Below are 14,611 nucleotides of genomic sequence, written 5' to 3'. Positions count from 1 at the left end.
AAATACACGAAAGTAAAAAGCTCAATTAAATAGAAAAAAGTAAATAGAATAAAATTGTTTTATCTGTTATGTATGCTTTTAACTTATTTATATAAGGATTTAATGTGGCAGGAGTTACATAGAGCGTGTTTGCATTTCACCATCTAAACGAGCTCCAACTCAAGTTGATTTCCAATCCTCTGGCGGGATTTCATTTTTACTGTCGACATATTTTTTGTGTCTTATGGTTTCCGGGTTATTTTTTTTTATTTAAGACAACACATTAAAAACGAACAAAATCAACATGCAGAAAGTAGGTTAACTACTAACCTTAACTAAAGGTAAACAGAAGCGGTAATAAAAACAAAACAAACAAAAAAACAAACCCAAAGTAGAAGCTGTAGTTTACGAGTAACACTTAAAGACGACATAGTGGTTCCATTGTTGTTGACACCACAGACTTTCTGTTCTCCGTTCTCAGCTCCTGCTCTGCTAAAGACTTTTCATAACACACTCTGCAACTTATAAACTACTCCACCGCATAGCCTCACCACCGAAACAATATATTTCCAGTATAGTTGGCTTTTTATTGGTTTCAGAAACTCAAAAAACATAAACTTCAATCACTCTATACTCCTTTCTTATCCTCTGTAATCGTAGCATACTTGAAAATGAAAGCAAACGTGCGTACGGAAGTTTCGTACTTTCATTTTCCTTTGTGTCTACAGTCAAGACACAGCACTGATGTGTGTGTGTCTACAGACACAACACTGATGTGTGTGTGTCCAAACTGGATTTTAACTGGCTGTTTGATCTTTTTTTTTTTTTTTTTAACTTTTTTTTTTTTTTTAAATTACCTACCTTAATGTCTTGCAAACTGCCAAAAAGGTAAAGACTCCCTGAAAAACGTTGCTGTAAATCTCCGCTCTTCAATTTTCCAAGATTAAAATCAAGAAGTAAAAACAGATTTCGGATAAATAAACTTTTTCTTGACGGTAATTAAATTACATTTAAATCAACTGAACTAATTAAACGACTATGACGATGACATAAATCTGCCATGTTTTTACTTTTGAGACGTGTGCCTGTGAGGATTTTCCAGCTGATTAGAAAGTGAAATAGGTGTGTCCTTGGGCTCTGCTATAAATGAAGCGCTGGAGGTTTGCTCCATCAGAACACCAGGACACATGAGCGTTTGCTTCACATAAAGGAAATTTCTACATTTTTCAAAAATGATCAGCAGGATTTTCTTCGCTAGCCTGTTTCTCGGGATGTACAGTACGGGCTCCTCGTTAAGTTGCAAATGGATTGTAAAAGATCCAGGCGACAAAATGTGTCAATTCAGTCTGCACAACAAACAAGCTTTAGGTCTACTTGATATGATGGTGAGTGCACTTCTTTGCATAATGTTTAACATGGTATTGATTTAAATAGTTTGATTAGTTCCATGGATATGATGTGTGTGCGTGTTTTGTGTGTGATGCAGATTACTAACACCACTAAGGTTGCTGAAATTGAGCACAACGTGGCTTTCCCTAATCGACTGTATCGCAAGACGTCCAAAGCAACAGTAAGTCATCCCCAACTTTTTACATAAAGTTGTTTCTTTTTTTAATGGAAGAATGGAAAGTGTCAGGATGGCAAATCTACAAAAGTTTGTCTTTACCTATATATAGACTGTTCGGCTATTAAAGGGTCGTAAGGATTCTCTCCCACAGAGCCAAGGGAGTTGTCTCTTATCACGACTCTGTCATAACTGTGCATAATTCAAGGACGAAATACAAAGAACTCATTTTCAACCATTTATTCCTGTGCAATCTAAGATATATCTGGGAAAATTTTCATTGCTGTGTGAATTCTTGTTCTTTGACTTTCTAAGCCGTCCATCTTCAAGTGTCACAGAAGTATTCCTATAGTAATTATTTCTTCTTCTTCTTCTTTGTCAATGGAAAATTGTACTTAGTAGTCAGTATAATCTTTTAATGATATAAGTTTGCATATGGTAGAATGCTGCATGTAATTATTTGTGTGTAGAAGTATATAGTTGGTGGCATATTGAAAGAATGTCTCATCCTAGGAGGTCTGTAACATTCTAGGGTATTCACCCCCACATCCTAGGAGCATGAGAGAGGTCGTACCTTGTCTTATTGTTTTACGGTAGGATTAACGTAGCTATGTCAGTTTTAGTTTAAGTGCTTCTTTACATATAGATTAACTGTTGGATTTTCCAGACCAGCAGGTTAAGGGAAGTTGTTTATGGGGCCACACTCTGACCACACACACACACACACACACACACACACACACACACACACACACACACACACACACACACACACACACACACACACACACACCTCCACATTGCAATGTAAGGAACAAACGCTCACTGAAGTATAAATAAAGACCGGGGCAGTTTCTCAGCGCGAGTCTCAGTTTCTGGAGACTTCCCTTGCTAGCAAGAAGTTCTGTGTGTTTCTCTTCTCTGAGTCTTTACTGAAGGAGTGTTTTAGAATATATTTCTTAACATTCTTCTTCTTCTTCTTCTTCTTCTTCTTCTTCTTCTTCTTCTTCTTCTTCTTCTTCTTCTTCTTCTTCTTCTTCTTCTTCTTCTTCCAGGCTGAGGATAAACTGGCTTTCACAGTTCAGATTCTGGAGAAGCTGTTTGCCCTGTTTGAGGAGGATCACAGCTCTGCCTCATGGGAGGAGAACACAGTGGAGAACTTTCTCAATATTGTGAACAAACAGGCTGAAGAGCTTCGCTCCTGTGTAAGCTCACTTTCATTTGTTTTTGTAATTTTACAATGAATTCAGTCTCTCTTGTGTAAAAGACCTGACAACTGTGAATAAGTTAAAGTGGTGAATGATTTATTTAAATATATTTTGTTTTATTTCTCTTGATTTATTTAGATTGGAAGCCACAGTTACACGACACAGAAGGTGCAACGGCGGACAGAAATTCATTTCAAGCGACTCTTAAATAAAATCCTAAAGAAAAATGTAAGCCTGCATTATTTTTTTTTACTGAGCCTGTATTTAGTATTTAGCTATGACAGATTTTACACCGCTGGTATTTTAATAATGATAATATTGTTTTGTCTGTAGGGTTACAGTGCTGAAGCCTGGGAGACGATCAGGAACATAACAAAAGATCATCTGAGGCAATGCGGATTCCTGGTTAACTCTCTGGGAAATGCCCACTAAAACTTATCTCTTGGATAAATTTTTTTAAAAATATGTTAGTTAATTTATTTTTTAAATTATATCTTAGTTGGTTTCATTTATTTATTGTATTTATGATATTTGCACTATTTTTAATATTTGTATATTATTTATTTATTTATTTATTTTGTAATTTTTATTAAAATAAACTATTTCATATTATTCTACATGTCAAAGTCAATAAATATTTTCTTATCACACAGATTGAAATATGTTGACTTTTCTGTTCCTGAAATATCAAGAATAATGGTTATGCACTTATTTTTAATGAGTGCAATCAAACATTAGACACATTGTCCAGATTTATATAGAAAGATTGTTTTGATTCTTCACAAAAGCTCTTATAACATAGAAAGTAGAAGTACTGATACCTCATGTGGAGTGAGTATGAGCACCAAGACCACTTTAGAGACTTTCTTTGGTTTGGTTTCTTTTGGTTTATAAAGTATGACGAGTAAACTGAGAGCTTTGCCTTTACACTCAGCTCTCTCTTCACCCTGATGGACCAGTACAGCAGCCGCAGCACTGATCTGTCTGTCAATGTCCTTCCCCCTTCTCCCATCACTCGTGAACAGGACCCCAAGATACTTAAACTCCTCCACTTGGGGCAGGAACTCATCCCTGATCACGAGTGGACAGTCCACCCTTTTCTGGCTGAGCACCATGGCCTTAGATTTGGAGGTGCTATTCTCATTCACTTCATTACATTTGGCTGTGCAGCATTCCAGTGCGAGCTGGAGGTCATCAGCCGATGAAGGCAATAGAACAACATCATATACGAAATGCAGAGCTGAGATTCAGAGAACACCTAAGTAAAAGCTTTCTGCCACAGATACAAGAGGACTTGTTTTGCAGCCATAAGACGTGAACAACTTGTAGTCCCTGAGAAGACCATGAACTCCTCTCTATGTCAAAATATTCCAAATGTGAGGCCATCAGTTAAAATTTGGCCCAAACTGGATCAATGTAAAACAGAAAGGCTGGAAAAACATTATCCACGTTTTTGTTTATTTCATCATGAAATAACTGTCTTAATCGTGTCAATTTATTGATTAAGTGACAGAAGAGTTACATCTTATATTATGGGCTTTCCTTTTAACCCATTAAAGAACACTTTCATTCCACTTTCGTGAACTTCCAAGCACTGTGGAGTTTTGTTTTTCATTTTTTAGTTTAATTGCAATCTAAATCTGGTTAAAGGAACTTACAAGTTCACCATTTTGATATTAAAAAGTAATATAAACAATAAATTCACTTTGTAAGAAGATAGATTCTTTTATTTGGTAAAATATATTTTACAAAATGTTCATTTTGCTCATTATAAAGATAAAAAAATATTCCTAAATCTTCATCAGCACAGAAAAACAATCAAAACAAAACAAAAATAAATATACAAACAACCAAGTAACTAACTAACTAAATAAATAAATAAAATAAATAGACAAGCAATTAAATTAACACAGCCGTCATTACAGACATGACAAGAGACAGGTTTTATTGGGCCGTGTGCAGAGATGAAGCCAGCTGTTCTGCTCTCATTAGATGGGCTTTGGTTTCTTTCCTGATCACCTCCCAGGCTTCAGCACTGTGACCCTACAGAAATACCAATATTAGTATTCTTATTGTTATTGAAACAAGTTATTATATCTATTTATCTTAAACCCGCAGGTACAACAAGCTGTAATGTCGTACACGTGGGATTTAAATTTCCGTCTATAGAAAAAAAAATCCCACACTTAACAATATATCTTAAAGAAGATAAGATATCATGATGTATGAGGGTTTGACCTCATTATGAGGATTCGTGGACATACACATCCATTTGACCACCTAAGAAACATGACGACAAACTCAATTCACGACTGATGATTTCATTTGTAACCAAATCGTGTATAGGCTTACGTTTTGATACTAAACAGGTAACCTGTTACAGGGATATTAATGCTGCTTTGAGGACATTTTCATCTATTATTGTCAAGAAACGGGCATGTGGCAGGCAGACGGTGGACCCACATGCATGAACAGGTGATGAAACAAAAGTGATCAGATCACAGGTCAGATATATGTTAACGATAACGTCATTGCAAGTACTACATGTGCTGGATTGCTTTTCTTGTTTGTTTGTTTTGTTTTGCTGAGGGGGGCTTTTTTCAGTTATTATTATTTCAGACTCATTCAGAATCGGAGCAGATAAATACTCCTGGTTTGACCTCCACTACCGGTTACATGAGGTTAACACAAATACATCACAACTGATTTACAGCAGAAGTGCAAGCTGTTTAATAATGAAGAAACTGCTAAAAAAGCTAAATGCAGGCCACATGAAATGACGCAATGATGCAATGAACCAAGGTAAATACACCTGCTCATTCATACCTGCGCCCATTCTTCACTCACGTGGCAGCCGCTTTCATTTTCCTCGGTAAAGAGAAAAAAAATACCCAAAGTGGAAGCTGTAGTTTACGAGTATCACCTATAGGCGGCGTAGAGTTTCTACTTGGAACAAGTGTCACCTGGCAGTTTGCTGCTTTCTGCTGTGTGATTGGCAGAGGAACTTTGAAAAGGTAGTAGGTGTGTGAGGTGAGGTCAGCGCTCCTCGGTGAGGAAGTTCCAGAGACAATTAACTCACTCTGGTGCGAGTGGGTATGTTGTTCGTGTGACGACAAGTTTTAATGGTGTTCAAGCTGTAGATCGACAGCGCACGGGGAAATCGATCAATATTCTGTTGTTGTGATGCCTCTGCAGTTAATTTTTAGTTGTTCTTTTGGTTGATTTGTAATTTCCTTTGGTTAGTCCGTCCAGCCGTAAAGACTGTTATGAATGAAGGGCGGACTAACCTCTCTCGTTGTTATCTTTATCTTTTCGTTTATTAATTTGTGCCACTTCCCTTTTATAAATCCAGACTGCAGGTCACCCATACCGCATATTCCCAGCTGTGCTGAGACCAGAACTGTTTGCAGTGCGTGCCCAGTGGTAAATTGATTGCAGTGTCTCTAAACTGGGTTTAGTGTAGTGCAGTGTAGTGTTATTTGCTCGCACCTTTGGTTTGATAGGTTTAATGTGCAGCTGGAATATTAGTAAAATATGTTTTGAGTCCTGTTTGGGAATGAATGGGAAATGTATGTTTAATTGATGGAATAAATAAATAAATTATACATTTATCTCTTTGACATTTTATTTGACACCTTAGTGCTCTGTTACATATTGTTGTAGACGCCACAGACTTTCTGTTCTCCGTTCACAGCTCCTGCCCTGCTAAAGACTTTTCATAACACACTCTGCAACTTATATGACCTGTATATTTGGCTTTTTATATATTTCAGAACCTGAAAAAACATAAACTTAAATCACTCTATACTCTTTTCTTCTCTCCTGTAATCAACCCTACAACCCTAAATGAAAGCAAACGTGCGTAAGGAGCGTCACTGACGTTTGGCGCACATCCGCTTTCATTTTATTTCATCATAAGTAACGAAATGTGTTCGACGTTGACTGTTTTCATTTTTTAACATTCTTTTTTAAACTGCCATTAATGTCTTGCAACCAGTGGCGGTCCTAGCCTGTTTGGCGCCCCGGGCGAACACTCCCTCTGGAGCCCCCCCCCCCCCCCCACACACACACACACACAAAAAAAAATATTAAGAATTGTACATTAACATAAAACTGTTGGACGGAACCATACTGAATTTCACCAGAGAAACACACATACACACATATGAAGAGAGAGAGTGTATGCATTGTATGCAAACGGCTACCAAACAGCCATCATAATTCGTCATACAATGAGAACAGGACGAATCAACAATTGACAATGACTAATTAATATTAAAATCTGTAACATAATGTATTGTTTGGAGTTTAGTCTGTTACTGTTACTATTTTTACCATTTCTCTTTGGAGCAACTGTAACCCACATTATTTCCTTAGGGAATGAAGTATTCTGATTCTGATTGTTTCAGGATGACCTGCCATTATCCAATGACACATCTGCTTACCTGTATCTTTTGCTCGTTTCTCCTCCTCTTCTTTTCTATTTTTTCTAAACTGAGCACCTGATGGCTTTGAACTGTTCTTGTTCATCTTCCATTGGTTTTAATTTTGCACTCCAGTATGAACACAAATTCCCCAACTCGACGATCGCCACAATATAACCTAATAGACCTACACCTAGTTCGCAGATTCACTTTGTCTAAGGTGTATTTCTGGGATTTCACACAACCCAGGATTCAAATCATGAATACATATGGGCTTGGATTTACATCTTTATGAATGAAATGTGCTCTATTTGGAAGCAGCCGGCCCCCCTCCCCTGTCGACAGGCTGTATGTACAGGCTGTAGTGAGTACAAGCTATGTACAGGCTATGAACAGGATATAAATATGAAAAACTATACAGAATATGAAATAAATAACTTTACAGAATCTGAGATATACAGTTATACAGAAATGGGAACTATGCAAGTTGTAGGATTAAAGATTATCGAAGAGAGACCAAACAGCCACTTCACAAGCGCATGGTACAACACAGAAGAGCCACCTCCACAGGACAAGACTCAGCAGTCCATCTGCATCTTAAGGATAAAGGACACTCTTTCGAGGATGCCAATGTTCAAATTTTGGACAGAGAGGACAGATGGTTTGAAAGAGGAGTGAAAGAAGCAATATATGTCCACTGTGAGCGACCATCTTTGAACAGAGGCGGTGGTTTACGGCCAGGTTTCACAATGAACTCACCCGAAACTCTGGCTGATTGGGACCCACACCCAGTTTCACACCTTGGCTCAGACGATTAGAGGATCATCAGGGGGTCCTTTTGTCCCTCTGTGGGCGGATACTCCCACTAATATCTGGGACTCTCCACCATTTGACCTTAGAACTGAAGAAGCTTCTCGGATGAGAGGTGAAACGTCTTCAAGTAACTTAAAGAAGTCCAGACGCTTTTCTTTGCAAGCTCCTTTGACTACGATGACCTGGATGACTGAGAACCTTCACAGACAGATCATCAAACTGTAAATTATAAATTTTAAATTGTTATTGATCCCTTTACCCCGAGTCCTAAAGTGTGTATTTATTTTCTTACTCTTCTTATATTTGTTGTTCGTTTACTTGCACTGCTGTAACTGGAGGCTCGGCGTTTCGTCTCTCTATATACCGGACTGTATATAGCGGAGATGACAATAAAGTTTACTTTGACTTCAGCAGCAAGCAGGCGCACCGAGGGCTCTCGCGCTCACTTTTCGCGTATAGAATTTCGAAAAAACATCGGTGCAAATTCTAAGTCAGTATCATGATGTCTCGTGTTTGGTGTTTGTTGTTCTTTTTATTGTTTTATTTTGCGAGTTGATTATTAGATGCTATCCAACCAGCCAAAGAATCCCCCGCCGCCCCGCCCTCTCCTCCCTGTGCCGCAAGAAGCAGGCGCACCTCGCAAACGGAGGGCGCCCTTACTCCCAGCAAATGGGCGATAGAAAACCGATGGTGCCTATGCCATTCCCAATACGCGCTGGCTGATGTCTGGGCAGCATGAGTACGAGCAATTTATTTATTTATTTATTTATTTATTTTTGCCGATGCCCGTGAATCCGCCCCCCACCACGATGCTGATATCAAAGAAAGAATTGAGAAGAATATACTTTTACATGACGGTAATTAAAATACACATATATTAACCCTTGTGTGGTGTTCATATTTTTGTTACTCAGCCAGTGTTCATAGGTCTGGTGGACCCGCTAGAGTTTTGGCTTTCCAAATTAACACTATCAAACAATTTTATGTTAAATACTCAACAGATGTTTACTTCATCCCAATTACAAGACATATGAACAGCAAACATGGTTAATTTTTTCCCTTTACCTTTGTTAGATCACATTTATGAATTAATGTGCTTCTCGTTTTTTTGTTTTGTTTTTTTATAAAATGTTATAAAAAAAATAAATCCGTTATAATCAAGTGGAGTGAGTGGAAAGACACAACACATTTACACGTGAAGCAATATGTTTCACAACTAAATGGGATCAGCTGCTCATCAATGGTGACATTAGGCCCAGGGTTGTAAAACAGGGAGAGGTGGTGCACACACTTATCCCACACTGTCCTGATGGCAGCTACCTTGTCTCTCTGCCATCGAGCTGGTCTGTCGTCTCGGTTATCAAAACGGATAATCCTGGAAATTTTGTGGAAGTTTTCCAGAGACACTGATGCACGGATAGGTTCTTGCCGGTTTCTGCATCCCACAGGGATTCTGTCGATTCCCCTTTGGACCTGAAAACTCCTGCAAGGATAAAAACCCCAAAGTAGGCCTTTGGGGTTCTTAGATGAATTTGGTCTCCTTCCACCTCTCTCCAAAAAAACCACCTTCCTTCTGCAATCCAGAATAATTTTCTGGATGGAATCTGGGATGAAAAGCTCAAATGAAGACTTGATGTCCTGCACATGAGTAACTGTCAGCCGTGTTGGCCCTGGCTTATCACAGTAACAGCTCTGCAGGGTGGCTCATTTCTTGGGCAAGAAGACCATTCAATTTCACCATTTATTGACATCCATATTTCTTCACTTGCTGTCTGGTGGGCTTGTTCTGGTCCTGGAGCTGGCTGCAGATGGGGTACTCGTCTTCGTTTTGTTACTAAATGGTGCTCAACCTCATCCTCTTCTTCAAAGTCACTGTCAGACTCTGAATTTTCAGAAATGTGAAATATTCTGAAACCTCTTTGTCAACATCATCATCCGAAGCTCCTCTCTCTCTTCCGAAATCAATTGGATGGCCCTCGCAGCAGATAATCTTTTGCCATCTTGATCAGTTGTGATAAAGAGCCACACTGGCAAAGTCTTATTTACAGTATTATGCCCCTAATTTGCAGGTGGGACAAGAAGTAAAATCAAGAAGTAAAAACAGATTTTGGATAAATAAACTTTTACTTGACGGTAATTAAATTACATTTAAACTAATTGAACTAATTAAACTAATTAAACTAATTAAACGACTGTTGTTCTACGTTTACTTTAAAATCGCCTAAAGGTTTCATGTTAATCGCAAGTATTAAGAGATTGACATAGAGGTGGAGATTTGTGTTTTTATGCTTTTATGTGGTAACTTGACGTCATCTCATGGTGCTGCTGCCTCAGTTTTTGTTATATCATAGCCAATTTTTGTACAACACTGTCTTTATATGACACAATTATCATCAAAAACAACAACAACAACAACAACAACAACAACAACAACAACAACAACAACAACAACAACAACAACAACAACAACAACAACAAAAAACACAAACACAAGCTAAAAAAAATAATGACATAAATCTTTTTTCTGGTTCACGTTTTTCTAGTTTCTACTTGATAGAGTTAGAAAACGAAATCTTGCACTCTCTATAAATGAAAGAACAGATATTAAATCTTAAAAGGATGACATAAATCTGCTATGTTTTTACTTTTGAGACGATTATCCAGCTGATTAGAAAATGAAATAGGTGTGTCCTTGGGCTTTGCTATAAATGAAGCGCCTGAGGTTTGCTCCATCAGAACACCAGGAGACCTGAGAATTTGCTTCACACTAAGGAAATTTCTACATTTTTCAAAAATGATCAGCAGGATTTTCATCGCTTGCCTGTTTCTCGGGATGTACAGTACGGGCTCTTTGCTAGGTTGCAAATGGATTGTAAAAGATCAAGACGACATAAACCATCAATTCCATGTGTACAACAACAGAGCTTTGGGTTTCCTTGATATGATGGTGAGTGCACTTCTTTGCATAATGTTTAACATGGTATTGATTTATATAGTTTGATTAGTTCCATGGATATGATGTGTGTGCGTGTTTTGTGTGTGATGCAGATTACTAACACCACTAAGGATGCTGAAATTGAGCACACAGTGGCTTTCCCTAATCAACTGTATCACCAGAAGTCCAAAGCAACAGTAAGTCATCCCCAGCTTTTTACATAAAGTTGTTTCTTTTTTAATGAAAGAATGGAAAGTGTCGTGATTGCAAATCCACAAAAGTTTGTCTTTACCTATATATAGACTGTTCAGCTATGAAAGGGTCGAAGGGATTCTCTCCCACAGAGCCAAGGGAGTTGTCTCTTATCACGACTCTGTCATAACTCCTGTGCATAAAAATGTATAATTCAAAGACAAAACACAACAATGTTATTTTCAAACATTTGTTCCTGTGCAAACAAAGATTTTCGGTCCCTGGGAAATTTCTCATAGCTGTGTGAATTCTTGTTCTTTGACTATTCATCTTGAAGTTTTAAAGAAGTATTCCTATAGTGATCTCTTCTTCTTCTTCTTCATCTTCATCTTCTTCTTCTTCTAGGATGAGGATAAACTGGCTTTCATAGTTCAGATTCTGAAGGAGCTGTTTGCCCTGGTTGAGAAGGATCGCAGTTCTGCACCATGGGAGAAGAACACAGTGGAGAACTTTCTCAGTATTGTCGACAAAATGGCTGAAGAGCTTAACTCCTGTGTAAGCTCACTTTCATTACAATGAACAATGATATTGCATTTTTTTTTTAAATTTTACAATGAATTCAGTCTCTATTATATATATTTTATCAGTCTCTGACAAATGTGAATAAGTTAAAGTGGTGAATGATGTATTCAAATATATTTTGTTCTTTCCTTGTGGGTTATTTAGGTTGGAAGCCACAGCAACACGACACAGCTGACGCATTTCACGAGTCTCTCAAATGAAATCCTAAAGGCCAATGTAAGTCTGCATTATTTTTACTAAACCTGTATTTCAATATGACAGATTTTACACCGCTGGTATTTTAATAATGATAATATTGTTTTGTCTGTAGGGTTACAGTGCTGAAGCCTGGGAGACGATCAGGAAAGAAGCCAAAGCCCATCTAATGAGAGCAGAACAGCTGGCTTCATCTCTGCACACGGCCCAATAAAACCTGTCTCTTGTCATGTCTGTAATGACGGCTGTGTTAATTTAATTGCTTGTCTATTTATTTTATTTATTTATTTATTTATTTAGTTACTTGGTTATTTGTATATTTTTGTTTTGATTGTTTTTCTATGCTGATGAAGATTTAGGAATATTTTTTATCTTTATAATGAGCAAAATGAAAATTTTGTAAAATATATTTACAGAAGACCATCTGAGTCAATGCGCATCCCTGGTTAAGTCTCTGGGAAATGCCCACTAAAACTCGTCTTTCGGATAAATTTTTAAAATGTATTTGTATTTCTTAATTGGTTTAATTTATTTATTGTATTCATAATATTGACACTATTATTTATTTTTAGTATTTGTGTATTATTTATTCATTTATTTATTAGATTTCTGAACATTTTCCATAAAATAAACTAGACATATTATTTGATATGTTAAAGTCAATAAATATTTTCTTATCACACAAATTGAAATTGTTGACTTTTCTGTTCCTGAAATATTAAGAATAAGGGTTATGCACTTATTTTTAATGAGTGCAATCAAACATTAGACACATTGTCCAGATTTATATAGAAAGATTGTTTTGATTCTTCACAAAAGCTCTTACAACATAGAAAGTAGAAGTACTGATACCTCATGTGGAGTGAGTATGAGCACCAAGGCCACTTTAGAGACTTTCTTTGGTTTGGTTTCTTTTGGTTTATAAAGTATGACGAGTAAACTGAGAGCTTTGCCTTTACACTCAGCTCTCTCTTCACCCTGATGGACCAGTACAGCAGCCGCAGCACTGATCTGTCTGTCAATGTCCTTCCCCCTTCTCCCATCACTCGTGAACAGGGCCCCAAGATACTTAAACTCCTCCACTCGGGGCACAAACTCATCCCTGATCACGAGTGGACAGTCCACCCTTTTCTGGCTGAGCACCATGGCCTTAGATTTGGAGGTGCTATTCTCATTCACTTCATTACATTTGGCTGTGCAGCATTCCAGTGCGAGCTGGAGGTCATCAGCCGATGAAGGCAATAGAACAACATCATATACGAAATGCAGAGCTGAGATTCAGAGAACATCTGAGCCTTCTGCCACTTGGCTACACCTAGAAATTCTCTAAATACAAATTATGAACAGAACCGGTGACAAGGGCGGCCCTGGTGGAATCCATCACCCACCGGAAACCAGTCTGACTTATTGCTCATTGCTGGCTATGCGGACCAAGCTCCTGAAATGGTTGTATGAGAATTGAGTGGTCCATAGCAATGGGCCAAACAGCCCATACTCCTGAAGTACCTTCCACAAGACACTCTGACGGACATGGTCGAGTGCCTTCTCCGGGTCCACAAAGCCCATGTAGACTGGTTGGACAAACTCCCATGCACCCTCAAGTATCCTCAAGAGGATAAAGAGCTGGTCCAGTGTTCCACCATCAGGATGTAAACTGCATTGTCCAAGGTTCGACTAACTGCCACCTCAGAGGTACCACCCCTGATCTGGTAAATGGACTGATTCTTATATAGCACTTTTCTACTCTCCCGGGGTACTCAAAGCGCTCTATACAACATGCCTCATTCACCCATTCACACCCACTCATACAAGCACTTCAAGTGCAACCTAAACTACATTCACACACATTCATACTCCGATGAATGCAACTCAGGGTTAGTATCTTGCCCAAGGCATCCAGACTGGGGAAGCCAAGGATCGAACCACCAACCTTCCGATCAGTAGCTGATCTGTTCTACCACCTGAGCCTCAGCCACCCCACACAAAGTGGGGTGATGATGCAGTACATGAGCACAATGCCTATACAAATATACCTATATCATGCATAAAAGAACTGAAAAATGGTACATACTTCTTCAATTCTAAGTTTTTCCATATTCGAGCATTAAAAATAAATAAAAGAATAAATAAATAATTTGGTCATTTTCAGGTTGTAAAATAATTTAAGTGGAAGCTTAGACGACAGTATTTATAATTATTTAACAAAAAGTAAACTTCACAGCATCACATCTGAAATTAAGTATTTTAGCGCAGATACAAGAGGACTTGTTTTGCAGCCATAAGACGTGAACAACTTGTAGTCCCTGAGGAGACCATGAACTCCTCTCTATGTCAAAATATTCCAAATGTGAGGCCATCAGTTAAAATTTGGCCCAAACTGGATCAATGTAAAACAGAAAGGCTGGAAAAACATTACCCACGTTTTTGTTTATTTCATCATGAAATAACTGTCTTAATCGTGTCAATTTATTGATTAAGTGACAGAAGAGTTACATCTTATATTATGGGCTTTCCTTTTAACCCATTAAAGAACACTTTCATTCCACTTTCGTGAACTTCCAAGCACTGTGGAGTTTTGTTTTTCATTTTTTAGTTTAATTGCAATCGAAATCTGGTTAAAGGAACTTACAAGTTCACCATTTTGATATTAAAAAGTAATATAAACAATAAATTCACTTTGTAAGAAGATAGACTCTTTTATTTGGTAAAATATATTTTA

The 14,611-nt window shown here is 37.8% G+C and overlaps 2 protein-coding genes across 2 annotated transcripts; both read left to right on the top strand.

Moving 5' to 3' along the window:
• Positions 1–1,178: 1,178 nt before the first annotated feature.
• LOC146663973 (interferon a3-like) lies at positions 1,179–3,281 on the top strand. The gene is made up of 5 exons (XM_085415364.1): positions 1,179–1,364; positions 1,466–1,549; positions 2,599–2,748; positions 2,890–2,979; positions 3,085–3,281. Exons 1-5 carry the CDS (start codon positions 1,212–1,214, stop codon positions 3,181–3,183), a joined length of 576 nt encoding a protein of 191 aa, XP_085271490.1. The 5' UTR covers positions 1,179–1,211; the 3' UTR covers positions 3,184–3,281.
• A 7,274-nt stretch (positions 3,282–10,555) lies between these two features.
• On the top strand, positions 10,556–12,106 carry LOC146663972 (interferon a3-like). Its single transcript, XM_085415365.1, has 5 exons — positions 10,556–10,935; positions 11,037–11,120; positions 11,521–11,670; positions 11,842–11,913; positions 12,008–12,106. Exons 1-5 carry the CDS (start codon positions 10,783–10,785, stop codon positions 12,104–12,106), a joined length of 558 nt encoding a protein of 185 aa, XP_085271491.1. The 5' UTR covers positions 10,556–10,782.
• Positions 12,107–14,611: the final 2,505 nt, after the last annotated feature.

Source organism: Rhamphochromis longiceps, linkage group LG8, assembly GCF_057381845.1.
Source record: "Rhamphochromis longiceps isolate RC_006_pf linkage group LG8, R_longiceps_female_GT1.1, whole genome shotgun sequence".
Classification (NCBI taxonomy): Eukaryota; Metazoa; Chordata; class Actinopteri; order Cichliformes; family Cichlidae; genus Rhamphochromis; species Rhamphochromis longiceps.
The sequence above is the reverse complement of the archived record's forward strand: the minus strand, read 5'-3'. Positions and strand labels throughout refer to the sequence as shown.

What these genes read in the sequence shown, in the direction of transcription:
- LOC146663973 (XM_085415364.1), top strand. Translation starts at nt 1,212, where the DNA reads ATGATCAGCAGGATTTTCTTCGCTAGCCTGTTTCTCGGGATGTACAGT. An exon ending in TAGGTCTACTTGATATGATG is followed by an intron (nt 1,365 to 1,465) that starts GTGAGTGCACTT and finishes TGTGTGATGCAG; the next exon opens with ATTACTAACACCACTAAGGT. An exon ending in GCAAGACGTCCAAAGCAACA is followed by an intron (nt 1,550 to 2,598) that starts GTAAGTCATCCC and finishes TTCTTCTTCCAG; the next exon opens with GCTGAGGATAAACTGGCTTT.
- LOC146663972 (XM_085415365.1), top strand. Translation starts at nt 10,783, where the DNA reads ATGATCAGCAGGATTTTCATCGCTTGCCTGTTTCTCGGGATGTACAGT. An exon ending in TGGGTTTCCTTGATATGATG is followed by an intron (nt 10,936 to 11,036) that starts GTGAGTGCACTT and finishes TGTGTGATGCAG; the next exon opens with ATTACTAACACCACTAAGGA. An exon ending in ATGAAATCCTAAAGGCCAAT is followed by an intron (nt 11,914 to 12,007) that starts GTAAGTCTGCAT and finishes TTTTGTCTGTAG; the next exon opens with GGTTACAGTGCTGAAGCCTG.